At 38.5% G+C, this 12,218-nt stretch overlaps 1 protein-coding gene across 2 annotated transcripts in view; it reads left to right on the top strand.

Moving 5' to 3' along the window:
• LOC124544611 (phosphatidylinositol 4-kinase alpha) overlaps positions 1-12,218 on the top strand; it is a 203,249-nt gene that overhangs the window by 42,715 nt on the left and 148,316 nt on the right. Inside the window, exon 9 of one of the 2 annotated variants that reach the window (XM_047123207.1) lies at positions 2,940-3,005. The exons of the other annotated variant lie outside the window; for it this stretch is intronic. Coding sequence (XP_046979163.1) covers positions 2,940-3,005 — 66 coding nt within the window. The remainder of the gene's footprint in view (positions 1-2,939; positions 3,006-12,218) is intronic. 2 annotated transcript variants of the gene reach the window in all.

Genomic DNA, 12,218 nt, shown 5'->3' with positions numbered 1-12,218 from the left:
GTGAGAGACAATGACTTGATCGCAGCAGTTACGCCCTGGTCTGAAGCCTGCCTAATCAACTGGAACATTCTCTAAGGTAGCACTGCCTAAATAGGGCAATGGGGCAGTAGCTTTCTACCATGTTGCTGGGTTTGCTAGGTTTCAGAACAGATATTACATTCACCAGGATGAACGGCCACTACCAGACTGTGGTCAAGAGCAAGGTAAACCACCCTGTGGCACAACATGAAGCTGAATATAACACTTGATTTCAATGGCTGCTTCCCTACCCAAGCCATCTGGATCCTTCCCTCCACCACCAGCTTTTCTGAGTTGCACAGATGGGAGTTATCCTTAGAAAATGTTCTCTGCTCCCATAATTATCCTGGCTTCATTTTCCACCCCCTTTGTCCTATCATCTCCTCCACATTCTCATCTCCCACCCCGTTTATTTTATCCCCTGCACCTTCCTGTCCCACAACCTCTTGACACTGCACGTATTGGCAGTCTAGTCCCTGCAGCACACTCCACCAGACAATGTTCGTCTCTTTCATGACCCCTATAATGCTATCCCCTCACCCACCCCCTCCAGACTGCTGCTTGCATCCCACGTTTTGTTGCATTCCGGCCCGAGATGCTGGAGTTGGCAGTCGTTTGTGCATGAGATGCGCTTGCTTTGTGTGTCTTTTTACTGTTGAAGGCTGTGGGTGAAAGAATTGTACATGCCTGCAACTTGATGTGTCTTTTGTTGAACAGCCAAAGAAAGCTGGGACACCATGTCCTAATATCAGAGACTGCTTTAGTTCATTGCCTGCCCAGCAACTCGATGTACCAAAGGATTGGTCAAGAAAAGACATCAAAAATAATTGTAGCTCTTTTTTCTTTATGAGATTAAAATTAGGAATAAAAAAGGTGGTGTATTCATTAATGCACTGAACTTATGTTCTACAGTTGACTGTTGACATCTGTGCTAATTTAATCTGATACAAATTTTATAATAATTAGGTAGGTCCATAAATAGGTTGCATCCCCTATAGTCTTAAAACATGTTAGTGAACTTACTGCTGTTTAAGTGTTTTTGCTACACAAAATGCTCAGTATTTTCAGTAATTCAAAATATAGTAGGAAATGAATGTTGACATTATTGAAATATCTCATTCCTAATCAATGAAACAAGTATTACTGGAACAAGACTGACAGAATCACAAATGGAAAATGAGAAAAAAGTGGTATATTTTTATTTATGATTCATTAACTGTACCTTGTGTTTTTGTATCTTGGCATCTGAATAACATTTCCTTCTAAATAGGTACTGTACAACTTTCCTTTAATTTTTTCAATTTGTTATTTGTATCATTCATTTGATGAAGCAAATGTTTTAAAAATATAAAACTTGGGGTCTGACTCTTCAGTTTCTTCTGCTTTCTGCTTATTATTTTGTCATGGTTAATTATGTTTGCTATTTACAATGTAGCAAAAGATAGATTGCTAATTACTGTAAAGGTGACAAGTTAAGTTCCAGACATGCAGAATTAGACACTTATGCATAAGCTTTCAGCCACACCATTTATCAGAAAAAGAGAAACGCACACAATTTATTCACACAAGAAAGCACGCCTCACACACTCAAGACCACCAACTTCAGCAACTTGGGCCTGATTTCCTATTTGCTTTTTAATTTATCGTAAGACTATACTTTCAGATTTTTATATAATATAGCAAAAAAAATCCATGGATTTTTACAACAGTATGTTTAGGAGAGGAATAGATTGCTTGTTATGTTGAAATTGGAATGCAGTTGTATGTTTTCTTATCTTTTATGCAAAAAAGGTCCTAACATGTACTCGCAGTAAGGAACTGATACACCGGGGTTTGAAAATGGAAAAAGCTATTATAGTCAACAAAAGGTTTCTCATAGAAACATTTACGCGGGACAGAAAAATACTAGGCTTTGTTATTATAATGTCTTTAACAGTCAAGCTGGAGCTAAAGAGTTTTGAATACCAATAAATAGCAAAAATACAAATTACCTCTTTAGATATCCATGTGAAAACATAATTGTATCTCTGGCATTTATTTTTACCAAAGACATTCCACGAAGAATTACTAGCAGCAGTGACCTAAACCATTTAGTCTCCTTCTAGATGGATGTTTTATCATATCCAATCTGTTTCAGTATTAACTATTCAGAAACCATTTAAATTCTTAATCATAACATGTTTTTCATTTACATTTGCATCATACTCACTGTTTTATGGACACTACTGGATAATCCACAGTTATTTTTTGATCTCAGTTATGTTATCTTGAGAAATAATTAAAATGAGTCATTACAGACCTCAGCTTCATAAAAGTTCAGTTTGAGGAGCTTTGGATTTTTGTGAATGTTTTTGCATTCAAGGAAGTAGTTGTAAAAACAGGTGCAAAAATCAATGTGTGTCCTGTCATTCTCATACAGTCTTTTTGATTAATAGCAAAAAGTTGTTTCATGATCTGGAGCACTTAGTAAATTATGTAGAATTAGGTGCTAGGTCATGAGTGACAGATAGGAGAATAAAAATGGCCTTTGCAGTTAATTGCCATACACCTGCTAGTACAGAATAGAGCATGGGTATTCCCAGAAATAGACAAAAATTATAATATTGTAGGTATAGGTGACACAGGTACACAGTACCAACTGCTGGTACAAATCAGTCTAAGATTTCTAAATTTTTCACTACACTTTCAGGGAAGTTCTTTGGAATATTTCTTACAAAAATAATTCTGAAAAGCTTTGTGGGATTTCAGTAATGTATGACACAATACTGTGTATCACATGTTGTAAGTAAGTAGTAAATTGTTTCTGCTATGAGATGGAATTTCCACACAGTAGGTACACTGTTTTGTGCCAGTTATGAAACACGACACATTGCATTAGAAGTTAAAGTTTTCTTCAGCATGTGGTGATTGGTATATTCCAGAACGATGCTGCTGTGATGTGTCCTTGGTGACATCACTGTCGGCCTTCGTCAATCAAAAGAGTTCAGGTTGTATGCCATTTTATTGAGGCTGCAGCTGACTAACTCTTAACATTTCTTGCTATGGATGTTGTTATATGTGCATCCTTCTCTCTGATAAAACATTAAGTTACAAGCACAAAAGGCAGTGTAATATCTGTCCTCAGCAATTTATATAGAAAAGCTTTATTTCCCTATATATGTTTGTATGATCTTTTGCAAACTGTCATCTGCAGGATCAAAAATTCATTCCTAATTAAGAGATGTTACTAACAAATGAACAAAATTTTTAAAAAAGTGCTTCAGTTGATGCGACAGAAGGGATACCCAGCATGTGATGCATGTAAAGTTGTAGCATCCTGTTGTTTGCCATCAGAAGATTTGTGCTTGAAAAATAATCCAAAGGTGTACACAGTTTATACAGTACCCCCCAAGATAATTCTTTGAAGTTGACTTGCCAGTCACTTTGTAGAGATTCCTCCAGTTACTCCAAGAGTGCTGAATAAAGGGCAAGCATGTTCCATTGCCTTTGTTGAGTCTTGAGAAAGGCTAGGTAAGCTCGGTTATTTAACATTTCACCTGCTATGCACAGTGTGTTCTGTTGATTGATGATGGCTTCATTTATTAGCTGATTTGTGGCCCAGTATGTAGTTGTCCTGCTGTGATTTTTCCATTACCGTTTATACCCTCTCATGAAGTGACACAAACCCCTTCTGCAAACTCTTACTTACATACCCTTGTCTTTTTCTCTTGCTGTTAATTAAATACATACACGTATAGTTTTGTCAGTTTTTCACATGCTTTTGAGTGTTTTTATGTGATAAGAATACACTGATAAGTAGGATAGAAAATTATTTCATGGTATCACTGTGTACCAGCACAGTGGAACTGAACAACTGTAAACACATTTTATTGTAGTGTGCTCTGTTTTATTGTTGTGTGATACTATACATATATAAAAATGAATATAAGCAACACTTCTGGAGAACAGTAGATTATTTAATGCTCTACAAATAAAGTTGTTGTATTAATATATATGGGGACTGATGGAGTCCTTTTTTTGCCACTTTGTGATGTCATGTGTGAAGGAGAACAGCTAACTTGATAACTACAATAAAATGACATAGTATACATTGCTACTCACCACATAGAGGACAATTTGAGTGGCTGACAGGCTCATTGTAATGATGTGGCATCCTGGATGGTTGGATTTAAGTACTTTATGAACTATGTACAAGATAGGAATGTGGGAAGTGGTGTGGGTGAGGATAGACATAGACCAGGAGAAAGATTCTGGGATGGACCTCTGGATTTGAGGAGGGACTGGAGATCCTGCTCGATTTCTGGAATGGGGTCGCTGTGGCAGGGCTTGTAGCTGGACATATGACATTCAGCTCTTCTGCCAAGTAATCTTTGCAGTTCATTAGCAGTTCATTCTGCAAGTGTGAGATTGGTTTATATTTTGAAAGATTAGGGGAATCATTGTGAGATGAGGTTTGACATTAGGAAGCTATGCCAAGTTACTAGAGGATGATTCGGAAAGGGTAGGAGGAGGGTGGGGGGTAATTAGATCACAGCTGGATGGAGCAGTAAATTGAATAAGACAGGGTTCAGTATGATTTTGAGTAGAGTTTGTTTAGTAGAATTGGCAACAAAAAAAGTGTTTCTGCCGTAGGAACCAGTATGAGGAAAGGTCTTTGACAAGTCTGGCATGATTTTTAATTTGGAATCAAGGCAAAAGATGTGAGCCTTTTAAAGGGCTGATATTCTGAGGCATTGTGGCTCTTGGAGGAGAAATTCATGGCTGTGTTGCAGGTCTATTTAGGCTCTGGTCTCTGTAGGATGGTGAGAGTGAGTTTCTAAGGGTATGGCTGATGTAGTTTGTCTGCAAGGCAGAGTTTGGTGGTTACAGGGGGATGTTTGAGGGAGCCTTTTTTACTAGTGGTGGATAGTGATAGTTCAAGGTGGGAGTATGAGATGAATAAATTTGATAGTTTTTTGAGGCAGTATTTTGCATGCTGCTCTAGTTCCTGGAGGGAAAAGGTTTCAGTCTGGGAAATGAGGTACAGGAATTTGAGATTGTGGATCAGTAGGATGTTACAGATGGAGCAGATGTAATGAAGTGTGATTTGTATATTTTTTTCAGGGCTAACTTGATGTGGGCTGCAGACTGATGGAATTTGAACAGATAGAGGTCATAGTGAGAGGATTGGTTGCAACCAGATATGAGTAATTTGATGGTCAGCCCATTGGCAGGGGGAGGGAACCATTGAGCCAGAAAACACCATACAATGCAGGAACATTATGTGGGACTGTGTTCTGGTTAGGGATAGGGAATCTTTTCTGTATTGGCACAGATTGGAGACAAGGGATCTGTAGTGAAGAATAAAAGGGGGCAATATCTCAGAAAGCACTGAAACCAGATGAAATATAAAAAGGAAACCAGATGAAATATAAAAAAGAATTGATGCTGGCGAGGGAAGTAGGAAGAAATTCTTTATCTTCTTCTCCATCATAAACATTGTTGTCTTCACGTTTTCATATTATAAATACTTAAAGAAGGTGGAAGTACCCCACAACAGTATTGCAAATGTAGCACAGGGGAAACCAGTTTGTACCTGTTCAGTGTTCTAAATAAAAATACATTGGTTCCTGGGATCAGTGTCACCTAGAATAACTGTGCATGGTCTCCTGGGCTTACTCAAACACGAATTTTATGTGGGTCAACTGTTGCTTCCTAAAGTCTTCATGGAATTTATTAGATAGGGCTAACTTTACACAATGCCCTGCCTTCAGAAATTCAACAGTGTGCTTACCTTGTTGTTACTGGATTGCACAGCATTCTGAGTTACATCAAAGGGCTTTTCATTGCTAATTAATTTATTCACAAACATCAAAATCAGCGGAAGAAAGACTGTGTAATTGATATTTAAAATCTGATGATGTTGAATAATGAGCTGGCTGAGTAATTGGTAACAGCAGCTTTCACCGCTTCAATACTTGACTGCCACGAGGCCACTGAAGCAGCAAAGCCATTCATCTGATGCCATGTATCCACTGGTAGCCACTGCAGAGCCATAATTATGCCTGATGCCATGTACCCACTATCCTGGTGATGAAACATCCATCATTATGCATATGGCAGTCAGTGTGTTAAATATTTTCAGTAAAGCTGTGAGAGCACCGCAAAAGGATTGTGAACTCAAAGGTTGGTTTAAGTACCACATTACTTGGTATTATCCTAATGATGTTTGTATGCCTTTACTTTCGTCTAATGTGTCAACTAACAGAAAAAACTTGGTAAAGTACCCTGTAGTCAACCCAGTCAAGTGTCTGTTTTTGTAATTTGCACGAATTGCTGTGAGAGTCCTGTAATGTGCATAAGTGAAGGTTTATTTGAAAATATCATACTGACTGACGTTGACAAAAGTAAATATATTAAATTGCTAAAAGGTGTGTCCTCAAGGTTTCTGTATGTTCTAAATGTGGAGGTAGATGAACCTAATTGTTTGCTTTAGAAGACCCACAGTAAGATTTTTCCATTTTTAAATTTCTATCAATATGTACTCACCAGAATAAAGATTTTCATGCTATGTATAATGTTTCCTGTTCGTATTCTATGTTTATTGAAGAAATTTTTTTTGTTATAAAATTGGATGAACTAGATCGTTTTTGAGCTAAAAACTAGCAGTTTTTGGAAAGAAGAGGGAAAAAACCATTAATAACACCCAAAATGGAGATTTACTTTTTCTTTGATGATGCTTTTTCACCTGATTTAATATTGCTCACCACTTGCTGAAAGAATTAATTTGGTATTCAGTTTCAAATATTGTTATAAGTTATTCACAAATGGTATGGTGACATGAGCACAGGACGTGTAATATGACTTTATAGAACTGCTCCCACACGCCATATTATGGTTGTTTGTGACCTTTTGAATCCTTCATTTTTAAACTGATCATTCACCTGAACAGCATTGTAAAAAAACATTTTTGTCAAAACTTAGTTAAGAGTTGGAATAGTGTGATATCTGATGTCCTGCATCTCCTGGTTAAATTGTAATTCCTTGTTGCGGTGAACAATATTGTAAATGAAGGCATCATGAGGGATGCACCAAATGTTGTTGTAATGAGCGAAGTGCAAAAACACTTAGATAAAGAAAGGAAACACGAAGTTAAAATTTGTAAGTTAAATGAAAATAAATGTGAGTCATTGAGGATGGTAGATGCCCTTACACATGGAGGAGGAAAAACTGGAGAAATGTCACGTGATGCAGTGTGTGATAAGAAATTGTAACTGCTATTTATAATAGAAAAAATGTTTCCCATAATTCCTGTGGTCAAAAAGTTGTATGTGTTAAATATTTACAGAGTTCTAATATAGTAATGTGACACTTAGCCAGAACTGGAATGATATGGACTGAACTTTCACTCAAATGTAAGCCGCAAATATCACAGGATTTGTTTGGTACATTTAAAATATTAGCAATGGGATTTTGTTCTTTTCTAAGAAAGAACTGCCACTGTCAGTTTTCATGTGGAGATTTATGAGCGGGTGATAAGATGCAGCTCATTTGCAAATTTTTCACACATTATTTTGATAAGCAGACACAATGTTTGCCATTCCAGTGGATTGAAATGGCTTATATGAAGAGATAAATAAAAGAAGAAAATTTGTCTCATTGCCATTTTTCACTGACATACCATTTTCTTTTAGAAAAAAGGGTAAGGTAGGCATGGGTAAGGTAGGCTTTTGTCAAAGGACACTATGTATTGTTTTGCACATTACATCTCACAACATGAAATTTTGGTTGACAAATAAAGGAGCAGTTGACCTCCTGAAGGCAAAAAAGGAAGGCATCCCAACAGGCCTCATAAAATCCTAGACCATGACAGTGACTTTGTGAGGAAATACTGTGAATCATTTCCAGTGTAGGAAAATCACTACTCTAGGCATAAAGTGATCAGTTGCTATTTAAGTTCAGTTCTGATGTGTTCAAAATATATCTCTCTTTCCAGAAGTATTTCCCAAAACTATATATCAGCAAAAGTATATTTTGAGAAGTGATTGTAAACTAAAATTTGGTGTGCCAATGGTAGATGCATATTCATATTGCAGTAGACTTTTCATGCAGGTGGTTATTGCAGATTCTGCTGAAGAAAGCAAAAAATCTAAAATGGAAAGTGCAGGTGCAGATGCAACCTACAAAATGCTTGCTACTGATTCCAGAGAGAGGAGGGGAAAAAGAACCTAGTAGGCAATATTGTGATTTTGTGCATTGACTTTCAGCAGGTAGTCTCCTATCAACAGTCAAATCATTCTTGTGTATTTTATTATTGGCAGTACTCTTCTCACAAGCTGGCAATACATAATACTGGCAGTAACAATGCTTTCGTGTGTTCTTGGCATGAAAGTGTAGTGTTCATGACTGATGGGTCCAGGTAGCCAGTAACAATGGAATTTTATTGAGTCTAATAAAAAAATACAATGACAGTTTCCTGGAATGTGAGTCTGCACTACTCAGTTCAGTCTGATAAATCACTGAAGTACTGGAAAGTTCTAGTGTGTAATCATTGACGTTCCGCTGGAATACTCATATATGGATAAAATGCATGGTGATAGTGCCCCATGAGGGTGAGATCAAAGATGAGTGAATTGGAGACAAATTTCCATGAAATGGTGAGCAGTGGACAAATGGATGCAATGTTTGGGCATGGCAGTGAGGTGTATCTCAACCGGCTTGGTGCAGTGACTGATGGGTCTGGCTCGGACAAAAACTGCTGGGAGCAGGAGGAAAAAAAGCAGGATGATAAAAGCAGAATGGTACCAAAGGAGCCCAAAGGAATGGGTCATGGACAGGCATAATCAAAGGTGGATGGCCTGTGAGAGATGGACCAGAAGCATGTATGTAGGGACTGTGACGATGGTGGCACTTGGTGCAATGGTGTCGGAGGCAGTGACCTCTTTGGAGGTGCAGATGAGTCCTGCAAGATTGCCCTGAAAAGGACAAGTGCTGCCAAATGACTCTGCAGAAGGAATAGAAAAGGCAAAGGAAACGGCACAAGGGCATGGATTAATTGGAACTAAGAAGGATGGTGTGCATCGAGGGCAGGGAGGGGCCCTGAGGCGGCGGGAGCATTGAAGGGTTTGAGTATGTTGATAAATGACCAGTCAGGTGTTGAGCAGCTGCATGGACAATGGTGCAGAATGTCTATTGTGCAAATGAGCACTGAGAAAGTGGGGAGGAGGATAGATGGAATTGAGGGAAATTCCTCGGAATGGTGTGTGTTTGCTGGAGCATGAAAATTCCATAATAAGCATTGAATTGGTCCCACAGGTGAACATAGCACACAGTAACCAGGACTGTACCATGGTTAATTGACTGAAGAATGTGATAGGTGTGAGCATCAGGATAAATGAGGAAAGAAACTTGTTGGTAAGTGGCATAATGAATTGCAGAGACTGTGAGTAGTTTTCCAACCACATGAGGTACAAAGGCTATGGTTCTAACCCATCGTGAGTTCCTGAAGGAGTAGTGGCTGCATTGTCAACACTTGGGTAGGAGTAGCAGCCATGTGGGTTAATTTCTGTAAGAGAAGCTCGGAGTCTCGATTTAGGTGCTGTGAGTGAAGCAGAAGCTGCACTAAGACATCAGAGGTCTGTGGTACCATACTGAAGAGAGGCAGTGGGTGTTAAGAGCATGTGCATACAGCAAAAAAATATCAGCAGCAGTCCAAAGTGGATCACAGGGATGGATGGCTACTCTGTGCAAACAAGAAAGGCTGACAGTCTGGATGCTAGTCATTGTAGGGATATACTCCTTAGTTAAATATCCTTATTACTTTTGAATACATTGTGGGAGTGAACAGTGATCAATATGTTACAAATTAGTAGTGATTTACCACCAGGAGGAGGTTCTTATGCATTGGTCTGAAGATGACCACAGTAGTGGTCAAAACCGGTCACTGTAATAAGTAAATTGTGATCAACACTGTTTTTGATAGTAAATATCCTTACTGCTATTGTGGTGGAGACGAAAATGGTGAGTCTTTGAACCCTTGTGCTACGGACTGTGACTAAACTTTGCAAACTGTGATCGTAGTATGGGGCAAGGATGGTTTAAATGATGTTCCTGATCACCATTGTAGCGTTTGTGCCCAAGGGGAATAATGCACTATAATTGATGTGCCTGGGTAGCCAATAACAGTGCAGCTTTATTGAAACTCATAAACAAAATACAATAATAGTACCTTGTAACATAAGTCTGCAATACTCAAATTAGTCTGATAGTTAATCACTGAAGTACTGGAATGTACTATCAGGTAATCACTGACCTGACTTTGCATTAGAATGTTTGTTTATGGGTGAAGTCCATGGTAGTAGTGTCCCATGACAGTGGTCTCAAAGGCAAGTCGGAAACAAAGTCCCACAAAGCAGTGAGCAGAGGATGCACTCCCCCAATGGCCTGATATTTGATCACAGTGGTGAGGTGCTCCTCGGTTGGCTCAGTGCAGTAGATTCAGATTGATGGACCACTAGGTGCGGCCAGCATGGAGGACAGACACAGTGTAGAGTGCCCTCAACAAAGGCAGTCCAGTTGATGTAAAACCTGAAATGTGAACTGACTGCAGAGCACTGAGGATGGGACCTAAATGCTCATTACTGGCAGTAACACAAAGCTTGTTGAAGCAAGGTAGTGCTACGATAGCAGTGCCATGATAGCAGTGCCATTTGCCACAAAGCGTATGCATATGGTGGTGACATAGGTACAATGCAGTACCATGGTGGCTGTTGAAGGTTTGATAGTAAACAGTCCTGTGTGTGTGTGTGTGTGTGTGTGTGTGTGTGTGTGTGGATTGTTTCTGTTCAGGCCCTAGAGGAAGTATTGGTAGCAGGCTGCAGCTGCAGCTGCAGCAAACTGCGACAAATGACTTTATTGTTGGTCGCTGTTACTAGGGAATATCGCAAAAAGAATTAACAGGAGAGGTTCATCAGAGATATCTTTATGCATTTTGAAGTATGTATTAACACATTTCAGTCCATTCGTTGATGTTGAGGTCTGGAATCATATAATTTGGTCTGATCCATGCATTGGGCAGAACATCACAGGCATATGTTTCCTCTTTTCCTAAACCTGATCAACTGTAAAAAAAAAAGTCACTTCCTTTCCTCATTACATGGCGTAGTTTGCTACCATGCAGTACAGATTTTGCCTTGTTGAGATGGACCAACCAGATGATTGGATTCCAGTCACTGCACTGTCCACGTCACTGGATCCTTGGCTACAAGGTGGAACAAGAGGATTCCATGGATCTTAATATGTTAGATCAAGGACTACATTTAGACTCATTTAAAATAATTGAGTGGCTTTGTTTACAAGTTTTGTTTGACGACCTGACTGCACTAAGTGGAAGGAAAAGTGTGTTTGCCAATGCATTGCGGCCAAGCTCAGAAGTACCAGGATAAAAATCTGGCACCATCCAACATTTCAATTTTCCCTATCTAGTGTGATAAACTTTTATCAGCCAAAAATGCCAAGAAGAAAGACGAATTTGACATGTATATATCCCAACTTGAAAACAAGAATTCAATCAGCAACAACCAAATGAGTGGAGGATTTGCACAACTGAATAAAAAACAAAAATTGATTAAGGACTGAAAAAGTAAATGTAAATGTTGATGTTTAGTTAATTGCGACAGCAATGGTGCTGAATTTTGTAGTATCTTCTGCAGCTATACGAATTGCAATAAACAGTAAGTGTTTTTATCTGTTTCTTCAATGAATAAAACACAAAAACCAGTAGGTTTCAGCAGTACAATGTAGTAACTGCACAGGTAGAATGTTGATCATCCTTAAAAATTTAAATAGTGCCTTTTTTTTCAAAGATATCATAAGCAATTGTGTAATAACTTCTACAAAAATATGAAGAATGGCATTTTACTTCTGTATGTTGGCTACATAAAAAAGGCCAAAATATGTAGGCACAAAACCATATATATGCAAAATACGAAGGCTTGCTGAAAATTAATGCCTCCGAATTTTTTAATCCATTCTCTGTATTGGTTGAGGTATTACGTATCATGTTTATGGAAACTGAAGTCCATCGCCATGCTTCAAATTGTAGTGTGTAAAATGGTGGTGTGTAAAACAACTACGTCAATGTGTGACAGACCGCATGCTGTAATTGAGTTTCTAACTGCAGAAGAGTTTGTCCACATATGCATCACCCTCTCCTTCAGCAT

This window comes from Schistocerca americana, chromosome 8, assembly GCF_021461395.2.
Source record: "Schistocerca americana isolate TAMUIC-IGC-003095 chromosome 8, iqSchAmer2.1, whole genome shotgun sequence".
Taxonomy (NCBI): Eukaryota; Metazoa; Arthropoda; class Insecta; order Orthoptera; family Acrididae; genus Schistocerca; species Schistocerca americana.
This window is presented reverse-complemented; position numbering and strand designations above follow the sequence as displayed.